This window comes from Pseudophryne corroboree, chromosome 4 (assembly GCF_028390025.1).
Source record: "Pseudophryne corroboree isolate aPseCor3 chromosome 4, aPseCor3.hap2, whole genome shotgun sequence".
In the NCBI taxonomy this organism is placed as follows: domain Eukaryota; kingdom Metazoa; phylum Chordata; class Amphibia; order Anura; family Myobatrachidae; genus Pseudophryne; species Pseudophryne corroboree.
Genome location: NC_086447.1, coordinates 946,663,545 through 946,681,437, shown reverse-complemented (window position 1 = coordinate 946,681,437; position 17,893 = coordinate 946,663,545). Strand labels below are relative to the sequence as shown.

General features: G+C 48.6%; 1 protein-coding gene across 1 annotated transcript in view; it reads right to left on the bottom strand.

Moving 5' to 3' along the window:
- Window positions 1–3,460: 3,460 nt before the first annotated feature.
- The window catches only part of MARK1 (microtubule affinity regulating kinase 1), a 721,120-nt gene continuing 706,687 nt past the window's right edge, over window positions 3,461–17,893 (bottom strand). Inside the window, exon 15 of the mRNA XM_063919434.1 lies at window positions 3,461–9,768. Coding sequence (XP_063775504.1) covers window positions 9,414–9,768 — 355 coding nt within the window. The 3' untranslated portion in view covers window positions 3,461–9,413. The remainder of the gene's footprint in view (window positions 9,769–17,893) is intronic.

Genomic DNA, 17,893 nt, shown 5'->3' with positions numbered 1-17,893 from the left:
GCACATCCAGGCTGAGGCGATTGCTGGTCGCAGTATAACACCAGTATGTGTGTAAATACATTTTAGGATACCCTCCTGCTTTCTATCAGCAGGATCCTTAAGGGCGGCCATCTCAGGAGAGGGTAGAGCCCTTAAAGGCGTGTGAGCGCTTTATCCACCCTAGGGGGTGTTTCCCAACGCACCCTAACCTCTGGCGGGAAAGGATATAATGCCAATAACATTTTAGAAATTATCAGTTATCATCGGGGGAAACCCACGCATCATCACACACCTCATTTAATTTCTCAGATTCAGGAAAACTACAGGTAGTTTTTCCTCACCGAACATAATACCCCTTTTTGGTGGTACTCGTATTATCAGAAATGTGTAAAACATTTTCCATTGCCTCTATCATGTAACGTGTGGCCCTACTGGAAGTCACATTTGTCTCTTCACCGTCGACACTGGAGTCAGTATCCGTGTCGGCGTCTATATCTGCCATCTGAGGTAACGGGCGCTTTAGAGCCCCTGACGGCCTATGAGACGTCTGGACAGGCACAAGCTGAGTAGCCGGCTGTCTCATGTCAACCACTGTCTTTTATACAGAGCTGACACTGTCACGTAATTCCTTCCAACAGTTCATCCACTCAGGTGTCGACCCCCTAGGGGGTGACATCACTATTACAGGCAATCTGCTCCGTCTCCACATCATTTTTCTCCTCATACATGTCGACACAAACGTACCGACATACAGCACACACACAGGGAATGCTCTGATAGAGGACAGGACCCCACTAGCCCTTTGGGGAGACAGAGGGAGAGTTTGCCAGCACACACCAGAGCGCTATATATATACAGGGATAACCTTATATAAGTGTTTTTCCCTTTATAGCTGCTGTATTATTTAATACTGCGCCTAATTAGTGCCCCCCTCTCTTTTTTAACCCTTTCTGTAGTGTAGTGACTGCAGGGGAGAGCCAGGGAGCTTCCCTCCAACGGAGCTGTGAGGGAAAATGGCGCTTGTGTGCTGAGGAGATAGGCTCCGCCCCCTTATCGGCGGCCTTATCTCCCGTTTTTCTATGTATTCTGGCAGGGGTTAAATGCATCCATATAGCCCAGGAGCTATATGTGATGCATTTTTTTGCCATCCAAGGTGTTTTTATTGCGTCTCAGGGCGCCCCCCCCCCCAGCGCCCTGCACCCTCAGTGACCGGAGTGTGAAGTGTGCTGAGAGCAATGGCGCACAGCTGCAGTGCTGTGCGCTACCTTGTTGAAGACAGGACGTCTTCTGCCGCCGATTTTCCGGACCTCTTCTGTCTTCTGGCTCTGTAAGGGGGCCGGCGGCGCGGCTCTGGGACCCATCCATGGCTGGGCCTGTGATCGTCCCTCTGGAGCTAATGTCCAGTAGCCTAAGAAGCCCAATCCACTCTGCACGCAGGTGAGTTCGCTTCTTCTCCCCTTAGTCCCTCGATGCAGTGAGCCTGTTGCCAGCAGGTCTCACTGAAAATAAAAAACCTAAAACTAAACTTTTCACTAAGCAGCTCAGGAGAGCCACCTAGTGTGCACCCTTCTCGTTCGGGCACAAAATCTTAACTGAGGCTTGGAGGAGGGTCATAGGGGGAGGAGCCAGTGCACACCAGGTAGTTCTAAAGCTTTACTTTTGTGCCCAGACTCCTGCGGAGCCGCTATTCCCCATGGTCCTTACGGAGTCCCCAGCATCCACTTAGGACGTTAGAGAAACATGTGTACCCTTGTGTCGGGGACCGAGGGCTCATCCTCAATATGCAACACATCCCTTATTGCCACAATCATACACTGAATGGTTTTAGTCACCCTAGGGTGCAATTTTACTTCGTCGTAGTCGACACTGGAATCAGAATCCGTGTCGGTAGTAGTGTCTTGTGTTAAGGGACGCTTTTGAGACCCCAACGGGCCCTGTGAGTCGAACCAATCCGAGGATTGACCCCCTGATGTCCCCCCTAATTCAGCCTTATCAAGCCTTTTATGTAAAGATGCCACACTTGCATTCAACATATTCCACATGTCCATCCAATCCGGAGTCGGCACAACCGACGGCGACACACCACTCATTTGCTCCACCGCCTCCTTGGAGAAGCCTTCCGCCTCAGACATGTCGACACACAGGTACCGACACCCCCCACACACACAGGGATTAACCTATAAGGGGACAAAACTCCAACCAGGCCCTTAGGAGTGACAGAGATAGAGTATGCCAGCACACACCAGCGCTTAATAACACTGGAAAGATATGACCAGATAGCGTTTTTATATAACTATAAATTGACCAGATTCCCACTCACTGCGCTCAAAATGCCCCCCTCCTCTTTTTTCCAGCCTGAATGTTCAGCAGCGGAGAGACCAGGGAGCCAGCGTTTTCCTCATGCAGCTTCTGTGGAGAAAATGGCGCTGGTTAGTGCTGAGGATCAAGCCCCGCCCACCCGATGGCGGGCTTCGGTCCCAGTGATTTTTTAATAAAAATGGCGGGGGATCATAGATTTACTGCCTCCGCAGCCTAATCAAACTGTATTTGGCCAAATGTGAGGTTTATTGCTGCCCAGGGCGCCCCCCCCCTGCGCCCTGCTCCCTTCAGTGCTGCTGTGTGTGTGTATAGTGGGAGCAATGGCGCGCAGCTTACCGCTGTACCTCATGAAGATCTGATGTCTTCTGCCTTCTCAATACTCACCCGGCATCTATCTTCGGCATCTGTGAGGAGGACGGCGGCGCTGCTCCGGGACGAACCCAAGGTGAGACCTGTGTTCCGACTCCCTCTGGAGCTAATGGTGTCCAGTAGCCTTAGAAGCAGTGCCCAACTTGACAAGCCAGCTCTGCTTCTCTCTCCTCGGTCCCACGATGCAGGGAGCCTGTTGCCAACAAGACTCCCTGAAAATAAAAAACCTAACAAAATTCTACTTCAACAGAAAACTCTGGAGAGCTCTCTGCAGTGCACCCATTCTCCTCTGGGCACAAGATCTAACTGAGGTCTGGAGGAGGGGCATAGAGGGAGGAGCCAGTGCACACCCATAGTCAAAGTTCTTTTTAGTGCCCTATCTCCTGCGGAGCCAGTCTATACCCCATGGTCCTTACTGAGTCCCCAGCATCCTCTAGGACGTAAGAGAAAATTGGAATAAGCCACATGGGGGTCTATTTACTAAGCCTTGGATAGAGATAATGTACCAGCCAACCAGCTGCTGACTGTCATCTTCAAACCCAGCCTGTAACATGGCAGTTAGGAGCTGATTGGCTGGTGCTTAGTAAATAGACCCCAGTATCACACAAAATGAAATGTTTTCTATGTAGTAATAAGTAAGGATCTCTATAGAATCACCTCTTTCTCCTTCCAAACTTTCATCCAGGAACAGGAAAGGACAAAACACTTATTATGAGAACAATTGCGGCATCTTCTTGTTGTGTAATACAGTGCGCCAGGGCGTGAATATCTCGCATGAAACCGTCACCAGAGAAAAGGGCCTAGAATTGTATTTATTGGTTTTTAAATCACTTTTTTCCTTTTGAGTCTAAGGCAACAATACAAATCCATTTCAGATGGAAACATTACAAAATAAAGCTACGCCACACCGTACTTGTCCATTCCGTCAGGAAACCATCGCAGAAATTAACGGCAACTACGAACACAAAAAACAGCAATAAAAAACAAACAATAAATTGCTCACAGCTTCTGTTGTGTTTTTAACAAAGAAAATATAAAAGAAAATAAAAAACAGCTTGTGACATTCTCTGATGAGTGCGCGCTGATGCTTACAATCAATACAACATTAAATAACATTGCACAATCAACCTCTAACAGGTCACTTCAGTACAAAATAACATGGGAGTAAAATTTACCAGCGCTAGGGGTTTTTTTCTTCTTCTTTTTTTGTACTAATTCCAAAAAAAAGGTAAAAATAAAATAAGTGTATATATTTATATATATTTATATTTCAGGCAATTGCCTTTATTAGAAATCAGCACATTACAAGCATGAGGAGTTGGAATAAATATGCAGGGGGGGGGGGGGGGGGTCAGGCAGGTTAGTGATGCGGTGATCAACACAATAATCTACAACCATATGTGACTGAAAAATCAATATGTGCTCATTCCAGACCTTTCTGTGCGACTCCTCACAGGCCCTGCCCAGAGGTAATAAATTAACCCTTCCACTGCAGAATTCCCTCTGTATTCTAACAAGCAGGAAGAGACAGATTGTAGCGACTGCAGCCGATATACAGATTCTGTCTGAAGCTCAGCAAGTCTTCAGTGGTCCCTTGAAAACCACATTTCTAAATATTAGCGTGTACCTTTGTGGCTCATGCGCGCACTATCCACGGTTACGAGTGAACTAATTGGTTTAATATGGCTGCTTCCACAGAAAAACTTTAAATATTATAATTTATTCATAAACTGCACATTGGATAAAAGAGGATTATTTAAAGAGCTAAATAACCAAAAAATGGCATTATCACTTGTACAGACATAGCGCTGCTACATCTGAAGAACGGACGTGGAGACGGCGGAAACCTCCAGGTTCGCCATCTTAAACTTTACCCCAAAATGCTCCACAACAAAGTGAATATCACCTGTACTATAAAAGACTCTGGAACCGGCTTATCTCATCGGTTCCCAACAGGCCGCGTACTGGGAGACGGGATCAATGTATTCATTCAGAGGGACCTGAGGCGGAGGAGACAGACTGGTGTAGAAGTGAGCACCCGACCAGACTGAGCTGCCAGAAGAGGATTCACTAAAACAACACGAACATCATTAGAGCGTCACAAGACAGACACTACTGGACTGTAAGCTCCTGGGGTGGTGCCTGCTATTATATTCCCTGTATTATCCACTCCCTCTCCGTGTTTTATACGTTTATAATGCGCTGAATACCCAGATAAACAGTAATAAGAAGATATTGGAGATTAGGCTGCAAACCTCAGGGGAAGCATTTCATTGATCCTCTCTGGAAGTCAGATGTACTAAGGTAACATTTACTTACAGAGCGGGCATCATATGCAGAGAGACGGCTATCTTTCACCATGTACAGTCATCCCTGCGGGGTCAACCATGTTATATCTACCCTGTAATAAACCTTATTAAAAGGAACGTATTCCCAGTACTATCCCTAAACCTGGACCTCATGAATTACACAGGTTCTGTGGCTAGCTGACTTCAAGGCTGCATTTCATCTGGTTTCAAGCAGCCACAGAACCCGTGTAACTTATTCTGTGTGTCCCGGTATAGAAAGCTTTACTAAAGGTAAACGGAGTATAGGACTAATGATAGTGGACTGAACGAATCAATCACAAACCTGACAACACTCAAGTCCGGGAGCTACTGGTAAAAGAATAATATCATATAAACTCTGGACAAATGAAACGTCTCAAAATCATACACAACATAGCAAAATAGCTTACAACTAGGTAGTCACTTATATATATATAAAATGTCTTAAATCAGAAAATAAAACCAATCTCCCTTTCTGAATGGTGGCTGTGATACGACACTGCTCCCAGCAGGCGCCCTGCGTCCTCAGGCAAGACTCCTTTTATAATGAGACGGGAAGTATTTTATTACGCTATATGTGTGACTTTTATATGTTTTACTCCATTTGTTGGTTCAGAGATTATAGGTCTTATTATATCTGTAAGTAGTTGTACACTTATCTCTGAGTGATAAAACGTTATGATATTGTGAAGACGCTTTGTATGACGTCACAGAGTAATAGGTCACAGTCCATAGTATCACCCAGACTGACTATAATGGGGGTTATTCAGGTCACATCGCTAATAACCATGAGCGCGGCCGCCGAATGCGATGTGGAACGCCTCTGCCTGATTAACAGGGTTAGGAGGCGGCAACGGAGCGGGGAAAATGGGGGCGGGCTGGCAGCAGTTTTCGGGGAGACTGTGTGATGTCACACGCAGCCGCTCCATTCAAAAAAATGGTGGTGGACCTCCTGCATACGCAGCCTAGCTGCAAGGGGTCGTCCACAATTGCTGCAACCACAATGGGCGGCCCGCAGCACGCAAAAGAACGGATTGCAGATAACCCCCTATATCCGCTATCACTGGTGGTATACAGTACTCGCTATCTGTCACCACCTAGGTCTGACATCACGGGTGTTTGGACCGGCACGTACAGGACGGCACAGAGCCCCCCCCAGCTTACCAATTTCATTTATTACTTTGAGGCCATTTTAAATGAGTTCCAGACTTCTATTTCCACTTACACTAATTGAGGAAGATTTCCTTTTTAGATGTTTGTATTTAATTTCAATTTTAAATCTATAATGAATTAAATTATAAATGGAATATGCGACTTCCATGTTTATTAATAAGAAATAACATCCATCCGGCTTCTCGTAGGACTGAGCACACCTGCAGAGATGGTGACACCCTGCACGGCGAAAAACCGTCTGTAGGGTCTTAGTAAATTTGAAAACACAGTAAAACCCCCGTTTTCGGGGGTTACCACATTTTTCCTTTAGTACATCCCGCCCTATATGTCCTGGAACTCTAGAACAGTAACTTCTATGTGATTCTTATGTGTTCATTAACTGTTGTTATTGCTATATATTGTTTTCAATGCATTACTTCTACTAAATACTACTGCGCTACTAATGAAAGTTTCTGTTCATGTTATTTCTTTTGTGTGAAGTATTTTAGAATACTTGGTAGGAGTGATATAATAATAGGACCATTTATTACGCCCAAATACAAGGTTATGTTTAATAATAATACCATGAATACTTATTACTACCACTGCTGAGGCAGCATTTCCACACCCGCTTGTCGCTAACGCCGGGTGTCCATACACATTCCTTACAGTTTCTGAACGCAATGCGTCGTGTATGTCTTATCAGTATCAGGTTCTGAGCTCAAATGCGGCAACTTCTGCAGACGCCTCACTAAGACTCCGTACTCAGAACGTGAAGCAAGAACCAATAATAAATTGGCTTTCATTTTGTAAACTATAGTAGAAAAGTAACGGTCTGATTAGTTGCTATGGGAAACACCACTATTCCTTCCTCTATGGTGTGCCTAGGCCAGGACTTGGCTGAATGGCGACCAGACGTGTCATTTACAATACAGAGGCAACAATTAGTGTTTTAGCTTGCTGGGTATTGGGGTACAGATCCCCCACAAACAATCATAACAATACATCCTAGAAACCGGTCACAGAACTGAGACATCTTCAGCGAGCTCACCCGTCCCTAATGAATTGCTATAATGAACGTTATGTCTCCACGGTGTGCAAGCCACGCAGAGCTGAGCCATCCATTAGGCAACCTAAGCTCTTGTCTAAGGGGGTCATTCAGACCCGTTCGCATGTTGCTTTTTTTCGAAGCCGTGCGAATGGGTCCGGAATGCGCATGCACAGCGGCCGCAAATGCGCAGGTGCGTCGCTGCCCGGCGATGAGGAACACCGGGCAGCGACTGAATTAAAGAAGAAAACGATCACTGCCGCGATCGCACCGTGATTGACAGGAGGAAGGCGTTTCGGGGCATCAACTGACCGTTTTTGGGGAGTGGAGATCCAAACGCAGGCGTGTCCCGGCGTTTGGTGGGCGGATGTCTGACTTCAATTCCGGGGCGTGTGACACTGACGTCATCGCAGTGGGTAAGTCCAGACCTACTTAGAAACTGTACAAAATGTTTTTGCATAGCTCGGCTGCACAAGCGATCGCAGCCTTGCTATGCAAAAATCCACTCCCCCATAGGCCCCTAAGGCCGGGGGCACAGAGAGACCCGTATTACTCATCTCATTTTTATGTGGTTTATTTGATACTACTTTTACTCTACCCTGCAATCATTAAGTAAAAGGACCCAGTGTTGCTAGGGAGACATCTTGTCTATAATACCAGGCAAATCATTCAAGGAGGGCTCAGTCCATCATCATCTTACACGGCAGGAATTAGGAGAATTCATATCACCAACTACACCCGGTGTAAATGTCACACCCTGAACACCAACAATCTCACACTCTAGGTAACAGTGTAATATACGCCAAGTAATTCATCTACTCTCCTGCTTGTGCAGCAGCATTTTAGCATTAGAAACTGCAAGCGATGAGGTGTCCGCACATCCTCAGAGCCCCTGGGCTGCTGAATCTATTACTGTTATATAGGTGTATGCACATCCTCAGAGCCCCTGGGCTGCTGAATCTATTACTGTTATATAGGTGTATGCACATCCTCAGAGCCCCTGGGCTGCTGAATCTATTACTGTTATATAGGTGTATGCACAATTGTATGATGTTGTTTGAGGCGTGGCACTTGTCGGTGCTCTCCCAGCATCGCCCATTTATTCACCTTATAACAGATATTCTAGCAGGTCAGTAAATGTTAGGGGATAAAGGGGAGATACAGTCCGTGCAGGGGTTACATGGCATTACTCCAAGGGCACCAGCCACCATCGCTCATATCCATAATCTCACCAGTGGTGCGATGACCAGGAACAGATTTCTAGAGGCTACTGGCCGGAAACGTAGGAGTTCAGGAATTAAGATGCCGAAACATTTAATTCCTGTTTTCTAAGTAAGAAATACATTGCAACAGGATTCAATAAGCGTCGATGAGGTGCCGGACATCCAGCCTATGGCTGCATTCTCTGAGCACGTCTACGGGGTGCAATGGTTCTGGCCTCCAGAACGGCACATCGAGCCGCTATCGGAAACTCCTCCAGAGACAGGTAAATGTTCTGGAGATCTCTAAAAAGTGTAATATACAATGCAGCGATCTCTGCAACAAATGAAACTGGCTGTAAGTTTTAGACAACTGAAAGTTAGAATTCAATATGTGATGTTCTCATAAGGAAAACCACAGTTACACCCTCCATCCTAGAACATCACCCTGGGAGCGCAAGGAGCTCCCGGTTCCAGAGCCTAGCTGGCACAACGCCATTCATGTTCTGTGTATTAAATATACTCATTTCAACACTGTAAACATCTCCCCTGTAAAGCTGCCGGAACATTTGGGGGTTACTGGGGTGTCATCTAATGCCCCATTGATCTTTATTGCAGTCAGTGCTGCTAATAGAACGGTTACTGGAACAGCCACCACCAGGACGGAACATACTGCCGCCATGATGAATAATCCGCTCTACAGAAAGAAAAACGTTCTGATGTGTTTTGCAGAAAAAATAAAACCATGAGGACAAATGTGATCATTGCAACAAAACACGGAACACAGACCTCTGTACAGTAACTAAACCCAGCTATACAAGATCTGCTTCTCTATTGTACAATTCTATCCACATAGACTGAGACGTGAATGTTCCATAGGACTCGCTGCGTACGGTACAATGTACGCTGGATTGCGGGCAAGACGTGCGTGCCCATTACAGGCTACATCCTGGCAGCGACAGGCTCCGCAGCACATTCCGACACTGAATGTCATGTGGAACATTCTCCAACTTGTTGAGGTCACAGTTTGAGTTCATTCGCAATCTTGGACGCAATGTTTTTGAAGGCGATGGAGGTCCCAGATATTCTCTTGAAGCGTACCCCATTAAGGGACAGACGAGGCAGTTTGCACACTTCCATTTCCCACTGTACAAGACTGTCCTGTCGCGCATCCCCATGTACGCAGAAGAGCAGGAACCGCTCTTTCTGCTCATAATCGCAGTTGTTGGTGTCCAGGACTTTACGAATCTCTTTCATCATATCGTTGGGGTCCATAGAACTAGTGGTCTTCATGCTCCACGTAAAGCGGAGTGAACGGGGCTTTGAATCTTTTGTGTCTTCTCTTTCCCTCTCTTTCGGTTCTCCAGATGTGCTCCTGAGAAAAGAGACATCAATCATTATTCTTATCTGTACATAGACTCAAGCAGCAGCTCCTCCAGCAAGTGACACTTGCACACATTCATTACACTGCATTAAAACCAGATTTTACTGTGTTTTTCTAGAATGTGAACCCACCACCTGGACGAGGGAGCAGCTTTCAGGAGAGTGCGGTGATATCACAGACGTACGAGGCAGAAAGTGATCACTGGCCTCTGGAGAACGTACAGGCAGCATAAAGACAAATAATAGAACACGCTATATGATCTGTGTGCTCCACAGCCAATAGCAATCCCACACTGTCTCACCATCCAATAGCAGCCTAAGATCGCCCCTCCCTCCCGACCACCTGTGCCCAGTGTGTTGCTCTGCAAATTGAATCCAGCTTTCCAGGCTCTGCTTCCTCCTCCTCAGGCTGAATCCAGTTCCCCCTCTCACACTTTCTCCACCAGCCACCCTGTGACTCTCCCAGCTGCAGCACTGTTGTTGCCCCCGTCTGGGGCGGTGTACACACGCCTTTGTGTGGTCCATACCAGACTCCGAGGACAGTGAGGGGACCTGGAGCTCATCACCTGCTGACTGAGGGACAAGCTGGGGTGGCAGCTCATTGAGCTAGAGGTGGACAACAGTATCCCAAACAGACACAGTGGTGATGCTGGATGAAATGGCTCTGGTGACCCGGACAATGGCTCCCAACAATAGGAAGGCGTTAACTATTGCCCCCAGCACTGCATTCCCCTGACCTCTCCTGCTGTCTACCCTTACCACCAGTACTGCCTAAACTGCTATGTACCCTTACCCCCTCCCTAACCCCAGCACTGCCTGTCACAAACCCCTTCTTTGCCCCCAGTAATGCCCCAGCTGCTATCTACTCTTACCCCATCCCTACTCCAACTGCTGCATGCCCTCATCCCCTCTCTACCCAAAGTGTTACCTGCCCACAGCACTGCCTCCTTAACTCCTACCTCCCTCCCTAAAATGACTGGCTGTCATTACCCCCTCTATCCACTACCTTCCCAAACCCACAGCTCTACTCCAACTGCTTCCTACCACAACCCCAGCTCTACCCGAACTGTCACCTACCCCCAGCACTGCCCAAGCTGCCACTTGCCCTTACCCTTCTCTCTGCCCCCAGCACCGCCCCAGCTGCCACTTGCCCTTTCCCAGCACTGCCCAAGCTGCCACTTGCCCTTACCCTTCTCTCTGCCCCAGCACTGCCCAAGCTGCCACTTGCCATTACCCTTCTCTCTGCCCCGAGCACTGCCCAAGCTGCCACTTTCCCATACCCTTCTCTCTGCCCCCAGCTCTGCCCAAACTGCCACTTGCCCATACCCTTCTCTCTGCCCCCAGCACTGCCCAAGCTGCCACTTGCCCTTACCCTTCTCTCTGCCCACCAGCACAGCCCAAGCTGCCACTTGTCCTTACCCTTCTCTCTGCCCCCAGCACTGCCCAATCTACCACTTGCCATTACCCTTCTCTCTGCCCCCAGCACTGCCCAAGCTGTCACTTGCCCTTACCCTTCTCTCTGCCCCCAGGACTGCCCAAGCTGCCACTTGCCCTTACCCAGCACTGCCCAAGCTGCCACTTGCCCTTACCCTTCTCTCTGCCCCCAGCACCGCTCCAGCTGCCACTTGCCCTTACCCTTCTCTCTGCCCCCAGCACCGCCCAAGCTGCCACTTGCCCTTACCCTTCTCTCTGCACCCAGCAATGCCCAAGCTGTCACTTGCCCTTACCCTTCTCTCTGCCCCAGCACTGCCCAAGCTGCCACTTGCCCTTACCCTTCTCTCTGCCCCCAGCACTGCTCAAGCTGCCACTTGCCCTTACCCTTCTCTCTGCCCCAAGCTGCCACTTGCCCTTACCCATTTCTCTGCCCTCAGCACTGCCCAAGCTGCCACTTGCCCTTACCCATCTCTCTGCCCCCAGCGTGTGAGAGTGGAAGAGAGGAAAGGTGAGTGTGAGGGAGGGAGGGAGAATGGAAGGAGAGGGAAGGTGAGAGTGGAAGAGAGGGAAGGTGAGTGTGAGGGAGGGAGGGAGAAAGGAAGGAGAGCGTGTGAGAGTGGAAGAGAAGGAAGGTGAGTGAGGGAGAAAGGAAGGAGAGCGTGTGAGAGTGGAAGAGAGGGAGGGTGAGAATGGAAGGAAGGGAAGGTGAGTGTGAGGGAGGGAGAAAGAAAGGAGAGCGTGTGAGAGTGGAAGAGAGGGAAGGTGAGTGTGAGGGAGGGAGAAAGGAAGGAGAGCGTGTGAGAGTGGAAGGGAGAGAAGGTGAGTGTGAGGGAGGGAGGGAGAAAGGAAGGAGAGTGTGTGAGAATGGAAGGAAGGGAAGGTGAGTGTGAGGGAGAGAGAAAGGAAGGAGAGCGTGTGAGAGTGGAAGAGAGGGAAGGTGAGTGTGAGGGAGGGAGGGAGAAAGGAAGGAGAGCGTGTGAGAGTGGAAGAGAGGGAAGGTGAGTGTGAGGGAGGGAGAAAGGAAGGAGAGCGTGTGAGAGTGGAAGAGAAGGAAGGTGAGTGAGTGAGGGAGAAAGGAAGGAGAGCGTGTGAGAGTGGAAGAGAGGGAGGGTGAGAGTGGAAGAGAGGGAGGGTGAGTGTGAGGGAGAAAGGAAGGAGAGTGTGTGAGAATGGAAGGAAGGGAAGGTGAGTGTGAGGGAGGGAGAAAGGAAGGAGAGCGTGTGAGAGTGGAAGAGAGGGAAGGTGAGTGTGAGGGAGGGAGAAAGGAAGGAGAGCGTGTGAGAGTGGAAGAGAGGGAAGGTGAGTGTGAGGGAGGGAGGGAGAAAGGAAGGAGAGTGTGTGAGAATGGAAGGAAGGGAAGGTGAGTGTGAGGGAGAGAGAAAGGAAGGAGAGCGTGTGAGAGTGGAAGAGAGGGAAGGTGAGTGTGAGGGAGGGAGGGAGAAAGGAAGGAGAGCGTGTGAGTGGAAGAGAGGGAAGGTGAGTGTGAGGGAGGGAGAAAATAAGAATTTACTTACCGATAATTCTATTTCTCGGAGTCCGTAGTGGATGCTGGGGTTCCTGAAAGGACCATGGGGAATAGCGGCTCCGCAGGAGACAGGGCACAAAAGTAAAGCTTTCCGATCAGGTGGTGTGCACTGGCTCCTCCCCCTATGACCCTCCTCCAAGCCAGTTAGGTACTGTGCCCGGACGAGCGTACACAATAAGGGAGGAATTTTGAATCCCGGGTAAGACTCATACCAGCCACACCAATCACACCGTACAACTTGTGATCTAAACCCAGTTAACAGTATGATAACAGCGGAGCCTCTGAAAAGATGGCTCACAACAATAATAACCCGATTTTTGTAACTATGTACAAGTATTGCAGATAATCCGCACTTGGGATGGGCGCCCAGCATCCACTACGGACTCCGAGAAATAGAATTATCGGTAAGTAAATTCTTATTTTCTCTATCGTCCTAGTGGATGCTGGGGTTCCTGAAAGGACCATGGGGATTATACCAAAGCTCCCAAACGGGCGGGAGAGTGCGGATGACTCTGCAGCACCGAATGAGAGAACTCCAGGTCCTCCTTAGCCAGGGTATCAAAATTGTAGAATTTAGCAAACGTGTTTGCCCCTGACCAAGTAGCTGCTCGGCAAAGTTGTAAAGCCGAGACCCCTCGGGCAGCCGCCCAAGATGAGCCCACCTTCCTTGTGGAATGGGCATTTACATATTTTGGCTGTGGCAGGCCTGCCACAGAATGTGCAAGCTGAATTGTATTACACATCCAACTAGCAATAGTCTGCTTAGAAGCAAGAGCACCCAGTTTGTTGGGTGCATACAGGATAACAGCAAGTCAGTTTTCCTGACTCCAGCCGTCCTGGAACATATTTTCAGGGCCCTGACAACATCTAGCAACTTGGAGTCCTCCAAGTCCCTAGTAGGTGCAAGGCACCACAATAAGCTGGTTCAGGTGAAACACTGACACCACCTTAGGGAGAGAACTGGGGACGAGTCCGCAGCTCTGCCCTGTCCGAATGGACAACAGATATGGGCTTTTTTGAGAAAAAACCACCAATTTGACACTCGCCTGGTCCAGGCCAGGGCCAAGAGCATGGTCACTTTTCATGTGAGATGCTTCAAATCCACAGATTTGACTGGTTTTAAACCAATGTGATTTGAGGAATCCCAGAACTACGTTGAGATCCCACAGTGCCACTGGAGGCACAAAAGGGGGTTGTATATGCAATACTCCCTTGACAAACTTCTGGACTTCAGGAACTGAAGCCAATTCTTTCTGGAAGAAAATCGACAGGGCCGAAATTTGAACCTTAATGGACCCCAATTTGAGGCCCATAGACACTCCTGTTTGCAGGAAATGCAGGAAACGACCGAGTTGAAATTTCTTTGTGGGGCCTTCCTGGCCTCACACCACGCAACATATTTTCGCCACATGTGGTGATAATGTTGTGCGGTCACCTCCTTTCTGGCTTTGACCAGGGTAGGAATGACCTCTTCCGGAATGCCTTTTTCCCTTAGGATCCGGCTTTCCACCGCCATGCCGACAAACGCAGCTGCGGTAAGTCTTGGAACAGACATGGTACTTGCTGAAGCAAGTCCCTTCTTAGCGGCAGAGGCCATAAGACCTCTGTAAGCATCTCTTGAAGTTCCGGGTACCAAGTCCTTCTTGGCCAATCCGGAGCCATGAGTATAGTTCTTACTCCTCTACGTCTTATAATTCTCAGCACCTTAGGTATGAGAAGCAGAGGAGGGAACACATACACCGACTGGTACACCCACGGTGTTACCAGAACGTCCACAGCTATTGCCTGAGGGTCTCTTGACCTGGCGCAATACCTGTCCCGTTTTTTTTTTCAGACGGGACGCCATCATGTCCACCTTTGGTATTTCCCAACGGTTTACAATCATGTGGAAAAAACTTCCCGATGAAGTTTCCACTCTCCCGGGTGGAGGTCGTGCCTGCTGAGGAAGTCTGCTTCCCAGTTTCCATTCCCGGGATGAAACACTGCTGACAGTGCTATCACATGAATTTCCGCCCAGCGAAAAGTCCTTGCAGTTTTTGCCATTGCCCTCCTGCTTCTTGTGTCGCCCTGTCTGTTTACGTGGGCGACTGCCGTGATGTTTTTCCCACTGGATCAATACCGGCTGACCTTGAAACAGAGGTCTTGCTAAGCTTAGAGCATTATAAATTTACCCTTAGCTCCAGTATATTTATGTGGAGAAAAGTCTCCAGACTTGATCACACTCCCTGGAAATTTTTTCCTTGTGTGACTGCTCCCCAGCCTCTCGGGCTGGGCTCCGTGGTCACCAGCATCCAATCCTGAATGCCGAATCTGCGGCCCTCTAGAAGATGAGCACTCTATAACCACCACAGGAGAGACACCTGGATATAGGGTTATCCGCTGATGCATCTGAAGATGCGATCCGGACCATTTGTCCAGCAGATCCCACTGAAAAGTTCTTGCGTGAAATCTGCCGAATGGAATCGCTTCGTAGGAAGCCACCATTTTTACCAGGACCCTTGTGCAATGATGCACTGTTTTTAGGAGGTTCCTGACTAGCTCGGATAACTCCCTGGCTTTCTCTTCCGGGAGAAACACCTTTTTTCTGGACTGTGTCCAGAATCATCCCTAGGCACAGCAGACGTGTCGTCGGGATCAGCTGCGATTTTGGAATATTTAGAATCCACCCGTGCTGTTGTAGCAGTATCCTAGATAGTGCTACTCCGACCTCCAACTGTTCCCTGGACTATGCCCTTATCAGGAGATCGTCCAAGTAAGGGATAATTAAGACGCCTTTTCTTCGAAGAAGAATCATCATTTCGGCCATTACCTTGGTAAAGACCCGGGGTGCCGTGGACAATCCAAACGGCAGCGTCTGAAACTGATAGTGACAGTTCTGCACCACGAACCTGAGGTACCCTTAGTGAGAAGGGCAAATTTGGGACATAGAGGTAAGGATCCCTGATGTCCCGGGACACTATATAGTCCCCTTCTTCCTGGTTCGTTATCACTGCTCTGAGCGACTCCATCTTGATTTGAACCTTTGTAAGTGTTCAAAAATTTTTTTTAGAATAAGTCTCACCTAGCCTTCTGGCTTCAGTACCACAATATAGTGTGGAATAATACCCCTTTTCTTGTAGTAGGAGGGGTAATTTAATTATCACCTGCTGGGAATACAGCTTGTGAATTTTTTCCCATACTGCCTCCTTGTCGGAGGGAGACCTTGGTAAAGCAGACTTCAGGAGCCTGCGAAGGGGAAACTTCTCGACATTCCAATCTGTACCCCTGGGATACTACTTGTAGGATCCAGGGGTCCTGTACGGTCTCAGCGCCATGCTGAGAACTTGTCAGAAGCGGTGGAACGCTTCTGTTCCTGGGAATGGGCTGCCTGCTGCAGTCTTCTTCCCTTTCCTCTATCCCTGGGCAGATATGATCTTATAGGGACGAAAGGACTGAGGCTGAAAAGACGGTGTCTTTTTCTGCAGAGATGTGACTTAGGGTAAAAACGGTGGATTTTCCAGCAGTTGCCGTGGCCACCAGGTCCGATGGACCGACCCCAAATAACTCCTCTTCCTTTATACGGCAATACACCTTTGTGCCGTTTGGAATCTGCATCACCTGACCACTGTCGTGTCCATGACATCTTCTGGCAGTTATGGACATCGCATTTACTCTTGATGCCAGAGTGCAAATATCCCTCTGTGCATCTCGCATATATAGAAATGCATCCTTTAAATGCTCTATAGTCAATAAAATACTGTCCCTGTCAAGGGTATCAATATTTTTAGTCAGGGAATCCGACCAAGCCACCCCAGCTCTGCACATCCAGGCTGAGGCGATCGCTGGTCGCAGTATAACACCAGTATGTGTGTATATACTTTTTATGATATTTTCCAACCTCCTGTCAGCTGGACCTTGAGGACGGCCCTATCTATAGACGGTACCGCCACTTGTTTTGATAAGCGTGTGAGCGCCTTATCCACCCTAAGGGGTGTTTCCCAACGCGCCCTAACTTCTGGCGGGAAAGGGTATACCGCCCATAATTTTCTATCGGGGGGAACCCACGCATCATCACACACTTTATTTAATTTATCTGATTCAGGAAAAACTATGGTAGTTTTTTCACATCCCACATAATACCCTCTTTTGTGGTACTTGTAGTATCAGAAATATGTAACACCTCCTTCATTGCCTTTAACGTGTGGCCCTAATAAGGAATACGTTTGTTTATTCACCGTCGACACTGGATTCAGTGTCCCTGTCTGTGTCTGTGTCGACCGACTAAAGTAAACGGGCGTTTTAAAACCCCTGACGGTGTTTTTGAGACGTCTGGACCGGTACTAATTGTTTGTCGGCCGTCTCATGTCGTCAACCGACCTTGCAGCGTGTTGACATTATCACGTAATTCCCTAAATAAGCCATCCATTCCGGTGTCGACTCCCTAGAGAGTGACATCACCATTACAGGCAATTGCTCCGCCTCCTCACCAACATCGTCCTCCTACATGTCGACACACACGTACCGACACACAGCACACACACAGGGAATGCTCTGATAGAGGACAGGACCCACTAGCCCTTTGGAGAGACAGAGGGAGAGTTTGCCAGCACACACCAAAAACGCTATAATTATATAGGGACAACCTTATATAAGTGTTTTCCCTTATAGCATCTTTTTTATATATTTCTAACGCCAAATTAGTGCCCCCCCTCTCTGTTTTAACCCTGTTTCTGTAGTGCAGTGCAGGGGAGAGCCTGGGAGCCTTCCCTCCAGCCTTTCTGTGAGGGAAAATGGCGCTGTGTGCTGAGGAGATAGGCCCCGCCCCTTTTTCGGCGGCCTCGTCTCCCGCTCTTAACGGATTCTGGCAGGGGTTAAATATCTCCATATAGCCTCCGGAGGCTATATGTGAGGTATTTTTAGCCAAAATAGGTATTCATTTGCCTCCCAGGGCGCCCCCCTCCCAGCGCCCTGCACCCTCAGTGACTGCCGTGTGAAGTGTGCTGAGAGGAAAATGGCGCACAGCTGCAGTGCTGTGCGCTACCTTTAGAAGACTGAGGAGTCTTCTGCCGCCGATTCTGGACCTCTTCTTACTTCAGCATCTGCAAGGGGGCCGGCGGCAAGGCTCCGGTGACCATCCAGGCTGTACCTGTGATCGTCCCTCTGGAGCTGATGTCCAGTA